This window comes from Leptinotarsa decemlineata, unplaced genomic scaffold, assembly GCF_025532065.1.
Source record: "Leptinotarsa decemlineata unplaced genomic scaffold, Ldec_3_MD MMD2_tig00000882_RagTag_RagTag, whole genome shotgun sequence".
Lineage (NCBI taxonomy): Eukaryota > Metazoa > Arthropoda > Insecta > Coleoptera > Chrysomelidae > Leptinotarsa > Leptinotarsa decemlineata.
In genome coordinates, this window is record NW_027412556.1 from 8932032 (window position 1) to 8949810 (window position 17779).

The window sequence follows — 17779 nt, forward strand, 5'->3', positions numbered from 1 at the left end:
CAACTGATATGACTGGTTTTAGAACTTAAGGCATATCCAAACATTTTCCGCACAAGGACTGTTGATGAATGATACAATGTAAGACTGATGGTTTTGAATCACCATCATTTTCTACAGCCTTTGACACAAGTGCAACCACTCCTTTATTTTTACCATACATATTTTTGCCTCCATCAGTTGTCATAGATTTCAAATTTCTCCATCGAAGGTTCTTTTTATCATTGGCATTTTCAACTCCCTTAAAAATATCTGCCCCAGTTGTGCCGTGAATACTATCAATATCAAGAAGTTCTTCATACACTTCATAGCTTTTATCTACTCCGCGAATAAAAATCAACACCTGAGTAGTATCTGACACATCCGTTGATTCTTCCAATGCTAGAGAAAACCACTCATGATGTCCATTTTTGTCAGACAGTTGAGATGATATATTTTCTGCGATGTCTTGCACCCTCCGAGCCACGGTGTTTGCTGACAAACTGACACTTTTAAAAAAATTTACTTTTTCGGGGCATATTTCTTCGGCTACTGCAATAAAGCATTCTTTTATCATTTCTCCATCGGTGAATGGTTTGCCACGTTTTCCGATTTCAAGAGCCACACGAAAGCTGGCGCGAGTTGCAGACTCTTGTTCAGTATTCGCTTTGGTAAACAAAGAGATTGCTGCGATTTGAGTCCGCGTTTCAAAGCTTCAAATTTTTCCTTCCGCAAACTTTGAAGATCTTTCGATTCATAGTGTCGTTTAATGTTATAGTCTTTGAGAACAGCTATGGTTTCATTACAAATTAAGTATAGCGCCTTATTATTGGACTCAATCACAAAATACTGAAAGTTCCATTTGTCTTGGAACGTTCTGCATTCACTGTCGATTTTTTTATATGCAATTATTATTGCCATCTCGAGGTGATTGGAATACACTAGCTAGAACCAGAACTTTTTCGAACCAACGCGGTAAATCCAAATATTTAATTACGCCTAATGCCACCTAGCGGGTAGCTGAAAATGATAGTGCATAGTACCACTACTCGCCACTAGATGTCGTTAAGTGTCACAATACACAATAATAATTGAAATGCAAAAAAAGCATAAGTTTGCTTAGGTCACGCACTTTGCGACTATCCTAGTCTAGAAATATAGTTGAGGGCAGAAATTGGCCCTTGGAACATACTGACAAAATCATTATGTCCCGAAGGCTTCAAAGTTTGGAGACCCCTGCTTTAGAGCATAATTTACAACAATGTCAATGTTATCTTTATAGGATGGCAGCAAATTTTTTAATATGTATAACACGATATTTGTATCATCAGACATAAGCCAAGCACTCACTATATTTGTCAACACCCTTTTGTTTACTAGACTCACCATTTTTGTCAATTTTCGGAGTAAAAAATCAGACAAATATTCAACAGCAACGTTTATTTGAAACAATAACTATAATAACTAAATATAACTATAATAACTATACCTAATGACAAATATTTGATACCTATATTTGAAGGTGCAGATAATAAAACATTATTGAATGAAAGCGCATGATGATCTTCTTCTACATTTCATGGTAAATCCTGACGATATAAGTGATCTCACCACACTCGCTGAGACAATCAACTAACGCTTCCTGTGACATCTGTATGTAATCTCTAGTCAAAAATTTATCATCACCATCCTCTAGATCAGCACATACTTTTTTCGGAAATAATACGAAATAATTGGCAGTACGATGAAAAATTGAAATTTTGTAAGAATATCGATTTTCAATCCCCACATATCCAAATGTATTCACAGAAAATCTATAAACTCCATCACGAACGTACCACCCAAATTTGAACATAATACCATCAATGTAGAATAGACGATACGAAAGTTCGGTTTCGAATTTATCAGAAATACAATAATACTCGGTTCCCAAGGTAAGCCTGTCAGAGTGCGTATTTCTGCAGTGCTCTAGCAAATGACGCATCGCACCCTGCCACTTGCAAATCCCATCCACCCTGAGTGGACAAAACTTCACTACATAATCACAAGATTTCTCGTGTCTTAGGACAGATGGGGCACTTCCCCGGATTTCACAACCTCCGCCGGCATTTCTACAAGATATCACCATCATTTCAAAAATATTTCCCAGCATAATATTTATGACATAAGTATTCGGTATTCTGCATATGGGGCAGTGGTCCACTCTCTGAAAACAGTCGTGGCAAAGCTGATGACCGTTAGAACACTCTCCTATAGGTGGTAAAATCACCGATAAACAAACCGGGCATTCTAATATCGCAAAAAGGGCTTCTACCAAAGATTGTCCGTTGGAATCTGTAAATGACCAATAACTCAATTTTAGTATTTGTACATAAAAAGTCGAAAAGAACATTCTCCTATACGAAAATTTGTGTGAAAATACACATCATAGAAATATTAACTTACCCCCAATGGGACGAATAGCTTCCCCAGATAATATAGCAGAATTTCGTTGCCGTTTTTGAAAAACTTCGCAACTTCTCTCGTGTTCTGCAACAATAATGCAAGTGCCTGTGAATGAACATCCATCGGGAGCAAAGGAGCATTTCAAAGAGTAAGAGAAACATAGCTTTTCCAACGAATAGTTCCTCCTGTTTCCCATCGGGAATTGACACTTCTGGCAATATTTATTATCTGAGAAACACTTGTTACAACAGTGATGTCCTAGGACACATTGCATCAGTGGCGGGACCATCTGACCAGAGCAGGTTGGACACTGTAGCTCATTTACTACCTTTTGGATGAGAGTTACTTCCATGTTCGAATCTGTATATTCACAATCAAAACTTCGAGATAAGATTCAATCAAGACTGATCAGCTTACACACTTTAACCTTCCAGGCACAACTCTAATCAACGATTATTGTTTTCAGTAATTTTGTTCATTTATATATTCAAAATTCAGGTATACAGATATATACCTGTTTGTATATTTTACCTTTACATATACCTGAATAGCAGCAAGACATACAAATAGTATTCCAGTACTACCACCACTGAAATTACAATATACTAAGCTTCATCTAACATTATGAATTCTTTGAGATAAAGGGGGATATCATAAAAATGTTTCGGATATTTCATTTGGAGATTGGAGTTAGTAACACGGAGGTTCTCCTTATGGTCCATGTTTCTTTGAAAAAGACGTTGGCCAGGCCATCACTGACAATTGTCGATGATTGCCAACTTCTTTCGGCATGAATTGGATGATCTGGACACCAAAATTTGGTTTCGAAAGGAAGGCGCTACGTGCCATGCTACATTGGATATTCTGAATGATCGATTTGAGGGTATGGTTATCTCACTTGGAAGTGATGTAAACTATCGACCGTTTGACTTTTTTTGTGGTGAGGTTTTCCCAAGTCTCAGGTATATACAAATGAGCCACAAACCACAGCAGTCCTCATGCTCATGCCATCGGTCAAATTCAGCCTGAATTATGCCTCAGAGTCATGGAAAATTGGACGCCCTTCATCCATCGAAGTCGTGGCGTACATTTAAACGATGTTGTATTCCACACATAATGGTATCAATAGGTCTTTCAAACGATAAAAAAATTTCCAATGATATCTCACACACACTTTGTTTTATTTCAATTTAAAGAAAGAATGCTTATATTCAACGAATATTTGCCTTCATGATGTTCTTTGGTCCACCCCTTTAATACATCTGACCATTTTTTTGAATGATAAATATTTGGTCAATATGAGTTGGGCCTTCCTAAAATATCAAGCCGTGTAGCATATTCGACTTTAGCAGACCATAATAAACCAACATCAATATATATGTTAATATGTAGTATTTCTCGGAATAAGAAAAGTGAATTTTGTTTTTTCTATATTGAGACATTGATCAATAGTATTACACCAGTCATACGCGACATTGCTGGCAGTGTGTACTGTTTTGTCCAAATTTCCATCAGATATTACTATTGTTGTGTCACCTGCATGATTAATGAATGTCATTGACAAAGATAGTGAACAGTATTGGACCCAGTATTGATCCTTGAGGTACCACAACTTTAACCATTTTTTCTTCACTTTTGACATTTTCCAACATGACTATTTATTTGCAATCTCCAACACCAACGTGGTGAAAATATTCAAAAAGCGGACAGTGGTCTAATGTCAAATTCTTTACATAAATCAAAGAAGAGAGTGACTAAAGCATTTTTTGAGAAAGTTCAGGAAAATCACCTAGATTTTGTAAGTGAAATTTCACATCAATATCTTTCATATATTACACTGTACTGTTTCTGTATTTGCACAAATTGAATAAGAAACTTTTTAAGTAATTCAATGTTCACTGTAGTTTCATGTGGATCTTTCTTCCTTCATATCTTTGTGAAGACTTTTTATTGATATATTTTCATTTCTTTTCCATTTAGTTTTTGCGAATTTCACATTTTTTGAGTATTGTTGGAGAATTTAAAAGCCTTCTTTGCATGTATATCATGCAAAGAAGTAACTTCCAGACACAAACTGAAAGAAAGTCCTCCTGAAACAGCTACTTTCATATAAACATTGAATCACACAAAAGAAAAAATTTCTTTCGAATCGAATACTTTTACATGAACACTGAATTATACAGAAGATACTTTTCTCTACTCAGTTTGTATTCCAAACATTCTTTGTGGGATAAAAATCAGATATCATTCACATGACTTCTACTTTGAATGAATGGTAATAAATTGCACTTAAATGGAACACTGTCACCCTCACTGATATATACTGGAAGATTCCCTCATCCCCTTTTTTTTTGTATCAAGATGGAGTAGTAGAAAGCCAAAAACTTTCTTTCCCAAAAATTAATCACTCCTAAAAATATAACCCCTTCAATTCCTAAACTCTGTATTTGAAACCTAATCTCGCTTGAAAATATTCCTTTTTCAAATAGTATGAATATATTTCGTTAAGGATTTTAACCAAAACAAATCCACCAATTGTATGCAAACATTCACCTCTGTGACAATTGAAAATACTCTTACTTGAATTTATTTTAGAAATAAGTGTAATTAATTTTAAAAAATTGAGAAATATAATAGCGCTTAATGACAATTCATTTCTTAGCTTTCTTTTTCTCGGCTTCTTCCTCCTTTTCTTTCTCTATCTCAGTTACGTATTTTTCGATAGTCTCTCCATCCAACATTTCCAAGGGTTCTCCATGCCGCATCACAGCAATTTCTAAATTTTTCTGCCCAGATTGGACCACCTCCAATAGTGCACGTATAGCTAACTTCACAGTGCCTTTCTCTGTAGCTACCTCTTCGGGAGTATAAAACTTTTCCAGAAACTCTCTTACTGTTTTTGCAGATCGACCAGTAGCATTTGCTTTCCACTCGTAGTAAATACCTGACGGCTCTGTCTGGTAAAGATGTGGTTTGCCATCATAATCAAAGCCACCGATAAGACAAGAGATACCAAAAGGTCTCTTGCCATTACTCTGAGTATACTTCTGTTTCAACGATGCTATATAACGTGTTATATATTCTAATGTAACAGGATCCTCGACGGTTAATTTGTGACTTTGACACTCGATTTGCGCTCGATTGATCAGTATTCTGGCGTCGGCGGTCAACCCTGCAAAGGCCATAACTACATGCTCATCTAATAGACATATTTTTCTCACAGTTCTTTCTTCTTGAAGCTTTGCTACCGATTTTTTTTCGACTCCAAGTACGACAGAATTGGCTCCCCTAACACCAACCTGCGAAAAAATTATGTTTTATTCATTAAAGTGATAGTCATTCCTGAACAGGTTAGGATTGTTTCTTGTTTCTAACTTACCGCAGTAGATCCTTTTCGGACGGCTTCTTGTGCATATTCAACTTGCAGAAGATGTCCATCTGGTGAAAAAACGGTTATAGCCCTATCGTATCTTGCAGACATTTTAATATCTAATTAATTTTGGAAATATTAGTAAACCGTACCTAGCCAAAAAATTGCTTGGTAATTTTCAATTTGTACTTTGATATTTGACACTTGACAAATGTCATATTACCAAGCCATATTTTCTCGATAGGGTGATTTTGAAACTATTTCAATCATGCTTTTGTATCAACGTCATCAAATTTCAAAATTGTTTGCTTTTGAAAGTATGTCATGTGTCATGTTCCTCACCAAAAGACTACATAACCTCCCTAATGATTTATTTATGAATAAAATTGTAAGAGTAATGTAAATGGCAGTTCTCCCTTCTACCTCTTTCATTTGAAATATCCTTAGGAGATGGAAATATTTAACAAATATGACGTCATTACCTATTCCAATGAGAAAATTAAATGTTTCCAATCAAACTGAAACAATTTCACACCAAAATATGGCTCAATAGTCGTGTCTGCAATGCCTAGAAACTCATCAAAATCATAAATTTGTTTTGTGGGAAATTAATCACTCCTAAAAATATAACCCCTTCAATTCATAAATTTGTGAAAACTCAAAATTGGTTAAAATAATTCTTCGGTGACTTCAGATCTGTCAAACATCGAAATAATTTCAAAGCTGTCTTCAAAAGATGTTCCAAAACAAGAAGTGGTGGTGGTTATGATGATGGGTGTATGCGTATGCTCCATCAACGGCCATCATAGATAATATTCATTCTGCAACTTTTTCTTTCAATCTCATCCATAAATAACTCATAATAGATGTTTTATAGTCGATTAATGAGAATGACAGCATACGTTTGAAAGCAAACATTTTTGCATTTCGATGTTTGATGAGGTTGCATACAAATATCTCTCGATAGTGGAACTGCTTCCTATAACTGTTTTGAAAAAAAAATTTGGAAAAGTACTAACGAGTAACGAGTTATCTGTAGTGCGCAGGTATATTGCCACAAATATTCTGATAGGTTAGTAATATGTACTTTTTCACCAGGCACTGAAGGATTATTATTGAGTTGATGATATTGAGATGATATAATATGTATCACAAAACTATCACAGAACACCTTATAGAACAGCGCGGCCAAGAACCATGAACTATTTTGAGTACTTTCAAAAATCCCCTCCATCGTCAACACTGCATTCTCAAAAACAAACAAACCTTTTAGTTTGTAAACTGTAATAGATACACAGAACTGTATCTAAGTTATAGTTCTATAGTTCTGTGAATAGATATAAAGGTGTTGGAGCACAGAATACTTTTCAATTCTGTGATAGGACTTGACGTTGACAGTTGATGACAGTTGTATTTATTTTTTCTGAAATTTCATTTTAAAACCTAGAGATGATTTGAATTGTAAGTTAAATTTGAAGTTGAGAATCAACTCCAATAACAATAAAATGAATAACTTTTGTCGGTTCGTTGCTAGATCTATATCATCATATTACTCACATTCTCCGGTTCCTCCAAGAAATATTTTTTGGAAAACTTTTGCTTGGAATACTGTAGTTCCTTTAAAAGAATCTAGATTCATCAAAAATTCAAATTTTGTCAAGATTCCTACCAATATAGCAATAGCTTTGAGTTTACTAACTTGGCTTGGATTTACAAAGGAAGATGAAAATGAAGATTCTGAATTGATAATGACTTTGAAGAGAGCTGTGTTATGTAAACAAAGGGAGCAGTTCCAAAAATCTGAACAATTGCTTCATCTTGCTCTTCGATTGGCCCAACAACAGCAAAATGAGCAAGGTATTCTTTATTGCTATGATTTGATGGCAAATTTAGCTTTTGATCAGCATGAGTTAGATAAAGCTGAAAAATTGTTTGTAAGTGTATTACAAATGTTATTGAGCAAAGGCATGAAACATGAAAATCTTGAGGTGTGTATTTCAAATGAATATTCCTTTTTTTTTAGCAGTTTTTATGATACAGCTAAGTGAAAATCACCTGCTGCTTTCCTTGATTTCAAAGTAAAATTCGCAAGTGAAAGTTTGCCTGTTTACGCCTATTTTCCAAATTTTTATCATTGAGTCGGTCACTTTATGAAATTGTAATATTTGTGAAGAGTTCAATTGTTAAATCACCTGAACAAACTCCATAACGTTACCTCAATTTAAGGTCATTCACATAAGCCTAAAACTTGCCCGTATATGTCAGTTGAAAGCTAATATTGAGAAGGCGGAAATCGGATATAAATGGTGTCTTGAACAAATTGACAGGCAGAGAAATGACAGCATAGATGCGAACATTTTATATGGTGTCATCAATGATTGGTATGCACAGTTTCTATTAGATAAGGGAGAAGTAGCTAACTCATTGAGATTCCTAACAGAGGCACACAGAATCTGTAGAGAAGTTAATGGACGAGAAAATGAACAGATTGTTTTGTTACTGAACGATTTGGGCATCACAAGCTTTCGAGCAGAAGATAATGAAAATGCAGTGAAATATTTGAAAGAAGCCATATCCATAGGAGAAAACCTTGACGACAAAACTCATCTAGGAGTAGTCCATGCAAATCTTGGACTTGTTTTGTTGCATAAAGGGATTTTGGGAGAGGCTGAAAAATTCTGCAAGGAAGCTTGGCATTTAGGTAATTATCAAGTCTCTATATTACTTGTATTCATCGAAATCTTCAAATCGCCAGTTTCATTTTTGTGTTTCGCAATGAGGGTAAAAACTTTATATATTCTCATTCAAACTTTCAATGTTTGAAATGAATTTCTTTCTTCCTTTCTTTGGAAGATTTCCACTTTTTTTTGTATAGATAGAGAAGTTGAAACCCAAAATCTTTATTTTTCAAAAATTTAAAATATTTTTGGGCAAATTGATTTTTTTTGAAATGTCACACTATGGAATCCTTCCAACACTGAGTACCTCCCAACCTCATAAGTAACATTTGCAATGGTTCCGGTAGTAAATTGGACAGTGATTTCAGTATTTGTTTGTAATACTGGAATTGGTTCAGAACAAGAACAAGCATTTCATCTCTTCTTCTCAGAAGCTTGGAACACTGTTCCTAACCAGAAAACTGTACAAAACCCAACAACTTTTGATATTTTATGAAGCTCAGATCAGACCTTCTTTGGAATATTGTTCTCATGTATGGAGCTTCGCCTCTAAGCATACTCTGAAGCTGCTGGATTCCATCCAGAAAAGAGCCATCCGCCTGATTGGAGACACAAACATCACTTGTAATCTTAATGTAATGTAATCTTAATTCCACCAAGAACTCTTTCATTTGTTGAACTGCATTCATGTGGATTAAACTTCCTGAGAACGTTTTTCCAAATGAATTTAATCTCCAGCGGTTCAAATCCAACGTGAATCTCTTTTTTCGCACAGGAACCGCTCTTAGAGCGCCATAAGGATTTTCCTGTAGTGCTTGTGTTGTGTCTTGAAAAAAAAATTGGTTCTTGATCCTGCTCAGTCTGATGTAGCTGCACCAGCACAACTGATGCATTTCATCCAAAACCGTGTCTTTTGTAACCCAATACATTCATTTCAGTCTGCCATAGATTTCATTAGTGGTACTCGACTGGGCTACGACTAAATCGGTTCATCTCATCTTTTCTCGACAAGAATAATGACGTATTCTATTAGATGAAGGGACTTTTATATGAGGAGTTGTTCTTCAACGACTTTTACTATCCTACTGTTCTATTATCTGTTTGCGTTCTTTGAATTCTACTGTTATTGGCAAAATATGAGTATAAAACTATGTAATTATACTGGTATTGCATTCTCCTGTGATTTCCTTTGTCATATCTGTATATTTAATGAAGCTTTGTTTCAGGAAGAAAACATGAAAATAATGAATCTATAGAACAGGCAAACTATTGTTTTGATCAAATAAAACTCAATTTGGGCAAGTGATACCCAGGTAAATGGTGAAAATCTAGTCCAAAGTAGGGTAGTATCAATAAATTGTCTTGTGTAAAGTTATTTTATGACTATTATGAATTTCTAGTCAGTTGTAAATAATCAGTTATCAAAATAAAGAACCAACCCAGTAGAAACATTTGTGGAGTATTACATGTATTTCGTCTCTCTTTCAGTCTTCTTCCTTGTTGAGTGCTTTTCAAGAAAAATATGTAAGCGAAACAATATTTTCTTTTCTCCATATAATAATAATAATAAATTGTCTTTATTTATACTGGCGGAGTTTAGCTTACGCTACTCTTCCACTCAACCAGTATTTTGTACATTTACAAATTGATACATATATATAGTTACAACAAAAAAAAAATAAACGAAAATTATTGATAGATGAATTGTCTTACAGATTGTTGTGATCACTGTTTTTCGAATATCTTCCAAATTTTCTTTTTGAACGATAAACATGGTTGTGGTATTATATATTTATGATATATATTGAAAGTGGTAGCAGCCTGATATGTGAATGATTTTTCATAAAAAACAGTGAAATGTTTGGGTATGGTAAGGGTGGTAACTGTCCTAAGGTATCTGTTATGAATTTGAAGACGTGGAGTGAGCTTTTTCATTAAATCTTCTGGTATTTTATTAAAAAATAATTTGAAAAGGAAATAAACTTGATGCAACTCTCGTCTATTATGCATTTTCAGCCATCCGATGTCATTAATATGAGGTGTCACATTCTCCCTATATTTGATATTACAGATGAACCGAGTACACGCATTTTGAACTCTCTGTATTCTAGAGCGGGCCAGATAATCAAGACATGACCATAAACAATATCACAATAGTTAAATATCGATAATATAAGTGAATCACATAATGTGATTTCAATTTTTTTATTAAGGTAATGCCCATTGGAATATAATTTTCTCAGTATTGAATGTAGTGTCCTATAAGATTACTTACATGTTTTATAAATTTGAAATTGTGATCAATTATCAAACCTAAAATTTTATCGAATCACTATATATCACCAACTGATCATCAAGTTGTAAAGATATATAAGAGAACCGATTTCTCATACACTCAAAAAAGCTAGGTAGCTGAAAATGTACGATAGGCCGATTCTTCATTCTTCGACAATATTTCATAAAGTTATTGTCAATAGAACACCTCCCTACCTCTATAACAAAATAACTTATCGAACTGATGTTCATAATGTGAACATCAGGCGCTAAATGATCCATGTTGTTAGACACTCCATAGAACTATTCAAAAGGTCACTTACATATACGATAGCTGAATTCTATAACAACGTACCACCTTCCTTTCGGTCGAAATCTGTTTCCAGTTTCAAGTACTGCCTGAAAAAATACCTTCTGAAAGATCAATAATACCCGAATATACTCTATGACATATTGGCTCTTGTAGGTCATAGCTAAAATATTTGTAGTATCCTTATGTTTGTATCGATATCCGCCTCATGAATTAAATGTTGTACCCGCTATTACAATTCCAATTTAATTTTAGGTCCTTTTTTTTTCTTTTTTTTTTGTTTTTCATCTTTTTCTTTTTTTTTTGTAAGGTGCAAGAGATAGAATGAACTCTGTTCAATCTTGTATCCTATTGACAAATTTGTATTTTGTTTTTCTCCATATTGTATCATGTTATTTCAGCTGTCAATAAATTCATTTATTATCATTATTATATATTGTCTATGGCCCTCTGACGAGCTTTATCACTTCCAAATATTATGGCTGTTGATTTGGTAGGATTGATAGTGAGTGAATCATCCTTGGATATTTCAATTAATTTTTTTATATCTTCATTCAAATAACTTTGTTGGTTCATAATATTCTCGATTCTATCACTAAAAAATATAAGTTTGTGTCATCTGCATATGTTTGAATTTGAAATTTTTTCAAGACCTTAGAGAAATCTGAAGTGTATATAGTGAAAAGAAGGGGAGCTAATACTGATCCCTGGGGTGCGCCATGACCTACCCCAAGTTCAGACGATTTTATGTCTTCCATGACGACACGTTGCGTTCTATCATTCAGAAAGGATTCAATGAATGAGCACGACATATTATCAAAGCCAAAGTATTTCATGAAAAAATAAATAAAGGTAAGGCCTCTGCAGCAGTGACCTGTCAAAAGCCTTTCATTGTGTAAACCATGCTGTTCTACTGCAGAAGCCTCATAAATATGGTTTTGATAACTCAGCTTTTGAATGGTTTAAATCTAACATAGGAAATCGAAAATAGTTAGTGAAAACTACAACATCCTTCATGTTAAATAACAGAAAATTCAGGTGTTCCGCAAAGGTCGGTTTTGGGCCTCATCCTATTTCTACTGTATATAAAGGAAGTTACCTCTGGAAATTTTACTCTCTTCGCAGATGATACAACTCTGTTTTGGCACAATAAAGTTCCCAAAGACTGATCAGAAATTGTCACTGATTTAATGAAAGTTAAGAACTGGTGTGATGCAAATCTCTTGACACTCGACATAGAAAAGACATGTCTTTTTTTTATGTGAACTGTCAAATATATTACTTAGGGATGATCCTGTCTCAAACAAAAAGATACAACTAAATTCTTAGAGGTTAACATTGATAATACTTTGAATTCGATGATCACTTTGTTGAGAACATGTAATATTTCTTTGGTAAATAAAAAAAAAAACTTATGCACAATGAAGATAATGGCAAAATTGCATGAATTGGGCTTCAAATTGCTTCCGCATCCACCATATTCTCCAGATCTGGCCTCAAGCGACATTTTCCCGTTCTCAGAACTCAAAAAAATGCTTGCTGTAAAGAAATTTAGCGCCGATGAAGAGGTAACTGTTGAAACTGAGGCTTATTTTGAGGCTAAGGACAAATCGTACTATAAAAATGAACGTATGACCGCTGAATTCTCCGATTTAAAAATACGCACCTAGGGAGAAAAGTACGTCTTTCTCGCCCGTGAAATTTTGTCAAGAGAACAGGAAAAGGTTGCTAGGGGCCAGATCTGTAGAATATGGTTGACGCAGAAGCAATTTGAAGCCCAATTCATGCATTTTAACCACCTAGGGAAAAAAGTACGGGATTCTCGTCCGGGAAACTTTGTCGCCCAAGCCGAAGGCGGGTGAAAAGTCGATCCTTTCGTTGATTCAGCGTTTTTCAATCACAGATTGAAAATGTAACTGTCGTCGCGCATTTCAAGTTGTCATAGACAGTTTGATAAACATTTCGTTGCTAGGTTTCCGAGAGGAAAAGTTAGTGTTATCTAACCGGGAGAGAATGAGGCATACAGACGACGAAAAGTGAACTTTTCATCCTGCAGCGAGAAAAATAATTTTCTAATTTTTACACTCACAAGTAACAGCAAATAATGACAAAATAATGACTTATTTGTTTGAAGATCACAACAGTAAGAGTATATGTGTATCATTACTAAAGTAGTCCATTATAAAGATTCTGAGGTGACCATAAAATTATTATTCTTGACCAAAAAATAAATATATTTCAAAATTGTCTATATTTCAGTCTGAATTAAATTACTTATTGAAAACTCATTCATATTCGGCGATCACCACCATCATTCCCACTCCTGCTAGCATAGCAGCCACTTGTAGAAAAGTTTGAACAATACTAGGTTTTTCTTCATCGAGAAGTTCAGGAATCACAGATACAAGAGCTATGTATATAAATCCTCCAGCAGTGAAAGGCAAGATCCAAGACGCCGCCATGGCTCCTGAACTGTTTTGGGCAAGAAGAGATAACGCAGTTCCTGAAATAAATGCTAGTATTATAGATTCAAGGTTTCTCTTAGATGAATAGGAACTTAAACAGCAAATTTATATGTTGAATGAAATATTTTATTTACACTCGTATTAAAAAAAAGGGCTTTCAGTTGAGTGCTGTTTTAAAACCTCAACGAATTTAACGTTCAGAGGAACAATTGGGATTGGATTAAGCCAATTCACTATCGTTTTTGGCCGACGCTGAGACTTTCATGAAGTCATCATCAGGGTCTTACAAGATGAAACAATTTTCAACAATATGTCTGATATTTCAAATATTGTTTCAACTTGTGGTGCCCTGGGATGACTTTATATAAGTTGAAACGTTATTTGATCTAATCCTAACTGTTCCTGTGACCTTATAAGGTGCTTTAGACAAATACCGAACCAGCTCAAGTCCACGAAGCTTTTGGTTCTGATTCAATTCAATTTACAATATTTTCTAATGTCTGTAGATACAAACATTATTATTATTATTACATGTAAATAAAGGCTGAGCACAGAGTCCTATAGAAGCTTAAAAACTAAAGAGGTCAACAAGTTAATGAAATGCATGCAAAAAGAAAGAAAAATAATTAATATATGCATAGAAACGAATTCACAACATCGTTGGGTAAGTATTCCGTGTTTCGAAAATACAGTTCACCTGCCTTGTGGCGAATGTCTTTTTTTTTGATTAATCAACACGCTTTTATTAGCTTCACCTGTATGTATGTATGTCCCTAAACAAAAATAAAACAAAGAACATCACTTTCACGAAAAGTAGGCAAGCGCTTGATGATGAAACAACAGTTGAGCTAATGGGTTTTCATGTTGATGCTCAACTGAATTGGAAAATGCATATAAATGAAACTCAAAAAAGCTATCCAAGGCTATATTTGTTTTGAGAAATCTCAGGGAAGTACTATCTAGTGAAGTATTGAAGACTGTTTACTATGGGATAGTACATTGCCATCTTGTATATGGGGTTCTGTTGTAGGGAACAAGCCCGGCTTGTCGTCAACTACTGGTGAGCCAAATGAAGATTATAAGAACCATGGCCAATTTGGGCAACAGAGCTCACGCCAAGCCAATTTTTATTGAAATGAAAATCTTGACATTACCTTGTATATATATAATGGAGGCAATTCTATGGATACATCAAAATAAAGATAAATATATTTCGGGAACAGATCTTCATGGACATGATACACAAATAAAAATCAATATAGAATGTGAAAAGTAAATAAGGAAAAAACAAAAATACAAACTGAATATTTGCCAATGAAACTGTACAACCAAATACCAGTGGAATGGAAGTATTACACAACTAAAAAATTATAATACCAACTGAAACAATCAATGCTGCTGAATCCACAATATGATAGTTCATTCATGGGTCTAAATACTTAATATTTTTGCAAATCAAGAGTGTGGACTACATATTTTGTGATAACTGCTTATATATGTATAAATGTGACCGATTTTATATATGTAAATATCGAATTTTTCATATACTAACATATTTTTTTATTATTAAATATTTTTTGTAGTTTGTGATGTACCTAAACAAAAAACAGTTGTGTGACTACTGTAACATACTATTTTCTGTGAAAATTTTTAAAGGTGAATAAATATCTTATGTTATGTTTGTTTGTTTGTAAGCGTGGGTGCTCAGTGCCATATTTTTTGTATATCAAGCGCCCGTTGCTTTTTTCCCAATAATACTAGTATTTTTTGTTCGTTATTGTTTTAAGCTTATTTAAAAAAAAAATTTTTAACTTTTTAGTTCAATGTTCTTTGAAAGCATGTTTTTTAGCATTTAATTTGAATGTGTGACCACGTAACCGCGAGTCATTATTGAAAACAAAAAGTTTTTTCTGATTAGCATAATTATACTTGGCTATATGGAAAGATATGATGAAGTCCCCACGGAGTCGACGTTGGTCAAAAGCTATCAGTTGGACATTTTCCAAAAAGTTCTTATCATGCACCAGAACAGGACACCACACCGAAACTGCATACTCCATAATTAGACGAACGTAGGTTTTGTAGAGCTTTATTGAACTTGAATATGATAGATGGGAGAACGTTTTGCGGATGAGGTAGATCTGACTGTTGTCAAATTTGCATGTGGGTATAATATGTTCGCACCAAGTTAGGTTAATTGATAAAGCATATACGTATGTCTTTATATAATACTATAAATAAGAATTGAAAGCTAAAAAAATTCAGATATCATATTTTTCTAAATAGGTATGTGGCAGAAACAGACATAATGATGTCAGATTCTATTTTGAACTAGAAAGTATACTAGGCTGCTGAATTTTATCCAGAAAAGAGTCATAAGCTTTATCATAACTCACCTGCTACAGCTCCTAGAGCAGTTGTAAGTTGAAGAAGCATGGCATTTTTTCTTGAAACACCGGACTGAAGTAAAATGGCAAAATCTCCAATTTCATGTGGCACTTCATGTAAAAGTATTGTTATAGTTGTCACAATTCCTGAAAATGATTATGAAGTTGAAATTTTTAACCACATGTAACATATACGAGAGAAATAAGACCTGTGAAATAGATGAGAGTGATATACCAATAATTGTTATTTCATTTATTTATTCCAATACAATTTTTTACCTACTGTATAGATACGACACGAGAGATGAAGATTCGTAATTTTATTTCGAGACATTTATTTTCTTATATGTAGTACCTCTCTTTGATACAGTCTTCATAATTACTTTCATACATTAGAAAGTTCATTGTACTTTAGTTATGATAGATGAATTATAAATATATATTCATTTATAGAATATTCTAGAAATTTTGATATTATTACATTGAACTTGAATTTGAAACATTTTTTAAAAACCAGAGTACGTCCCAGAAATGAATATTCACCATACCCAAAATAAAAAACAGGTAAGTGAAAGTTACTCCTAATAAGAAATAGTTCTAAAACAAAAAAACAATATGAATTCAATAATATGAGCAAATTGACTTTTCCTTAATAATGATACTGATCATAATCATTCAACAAAGAATTAACGAAAGTCAATTAAACATCAAATAACTCCAGTAGAATAAACATATGTGATCAGAGAAGCAATTGATTGCTTGTACGCAAGAGAGATACTACTTGAAAATTACAATTGAGGTATAATAATCACCACAGAAAAACAATAATATAAGAAATATAAGATTTGGATTATATGTTGAGCCATGCTTAATTTTTCACATTGATCATGATATTCACATGAGTTTAATGCCAAATAAAACAGTACTTTCTCATATTCAACAGTAAAATTGTTTCATTTCTTATACATAATGGACAAGGTGATATTACCAATAGTATTCCCAGCTAAATAGGACGATCCAATAGCTAGTCCGTCAGTGAAATTGTGACTGAAATCTGCAGCTAAATTCAAATACCCAGCAACCTTGATTTCTTTGTCCTCCCCTTCAATCTTTTTCTTGCCCTTCTCGCCTTTACTTTTACCATTCTTAGTAGTATCAGCCTTTTCCTTTGACGATTTTTCATGTGAATGACCGTGACTGCCTTTTATAATTCTCACACATTTTTCAACTACCAAAAAAACCACTATGCCAGCCAAAACCCAGAGTCCAACAGACATATCATGTGCATGATCGCCAGATTCGTGACTGTGTGTATGGGCATGAGAATGACTGTGGTCACTCACAGCCATAGCTGCATGGGGAATTAAGTGAAGAAAGGCATCACCCAGCAAACCTCCTGATGCAAAGGCCAACAAAATCTTTAACAAAGGTTGGCTACTAACTGTGTTATCCAGGGGAACACAAAAGAGGATTAGGAAAGGGGCAGCACTTATTAGCAAAGTTGATCCCATTGCATGTAGCCATAATTCTTGAGTGGTTAATGCAACCTGTTTTTCTTTTACCGGAACTTCCCTATGGTGGTGGTGTGAATCTGAATTTTTATTTGCTTCTTTTGAATACTTGTAGGAAGGCGGTTCATGAGAATGTCCCTCATGAGAATGTTCATGGGCAGTTAAACTGCTTGAACTTATTAAAAATAGAATACATAACAGAATGAAACCTTTACACATGCTTGCTGTAGAGGTAATATCTTTTTGTGTCAGATTCAGGAAGAATTTATTTTTTTAAAAATTTGTTTACGTGTTTAAAATGAAAACATGAGGAGGTTATATGAAATATGAATACGTGACAGTTGACATATCACCACCACCACA

General features: G+C 34.1%; 3 protein-coding genes across 4 annotated transcripts; 1 reads left to right on the plus strand and 2 right to left on the minus strand.

The window, feature by feature from the left end:
* Nucleotides 1–5006: 5006 nt before the first annotated feature.
* Nucleotides 5007–6001, minus strand: LOC111514306 (proteasome alpha4 subunit). The gene is made up of 2 exons (XM_023170543.2): nucleotides 5801–6001; nucleotides 5007–5720 (listed from the first exon to the last, which is right to left on the minus strand). Exons 1-2 carry the CDS (start codon nucleotides 5900–5902, stop codon nucleotides 5073–5075), a joined length of 750 nt encoding a protein of 249 aa, XP_023026311.2. The 5' UTR covers nucleotides 5903–6001; the 3' UTR covers nucleotides 5007–5072.
* Nucleotides 6002–7179: 1178 nt separating this feature from the next.
* Nucleotides 7180–9920, plus strand: Ttc19 (Tetratricopeptide repeat domain 19). Of its 2 annotated transcripts, none has more exons than XM_023170539.2 (3): nucleotides 7180–7779; nucleotides 8018–8492; nucleotides 9696–9920. In XM_023170539.2, exons 1-3 carry the CDS (start codon nucleotides 7297–7299, stop codon nucleotides 9773–9775), a joined length of 1038 nt encoding a protein of 345 aa, XP_023026307.2. In that variant the 5' UTR covers nucleotides 7180–7296; the 3' UTR covers nucleotides 9776–9920. The 2 variants fall into 2 exon arrangements, with proteins under 2 accessions (XP_023026307.2, XP_023026310.1); XM_023170542.2 differs by having other exon boundaries at nucleotides 7510–7648.
* Nucleotides 9921–13260: 3340 nt separating this feature from the next.
* Catsup (zinc transporter catecholamines up) lies at nucleotides 13261–17757 on the minus strand. The gene is made up of 3 exons (XM_023170538.2): nucleotides 16894–17757; nucleotides 15915–16052; nucleotides 13261–13556 (listed from the first exon to the last, which is right to left on the minus strand). Exons 1-3 carry the CDS (start codon nucleotides 17633–17635, stop codon nucleotides 13339–13341), a joined length of 1098 nt encoding a protein of 365 aa, XP_023026306.1. The 5' UTR covers nucleotides 17636–17757; the 3' UTR covers nucleotides 13261–13338.
* Nucleotides 17758–17779: the final 22 nt, after the last annotated feature.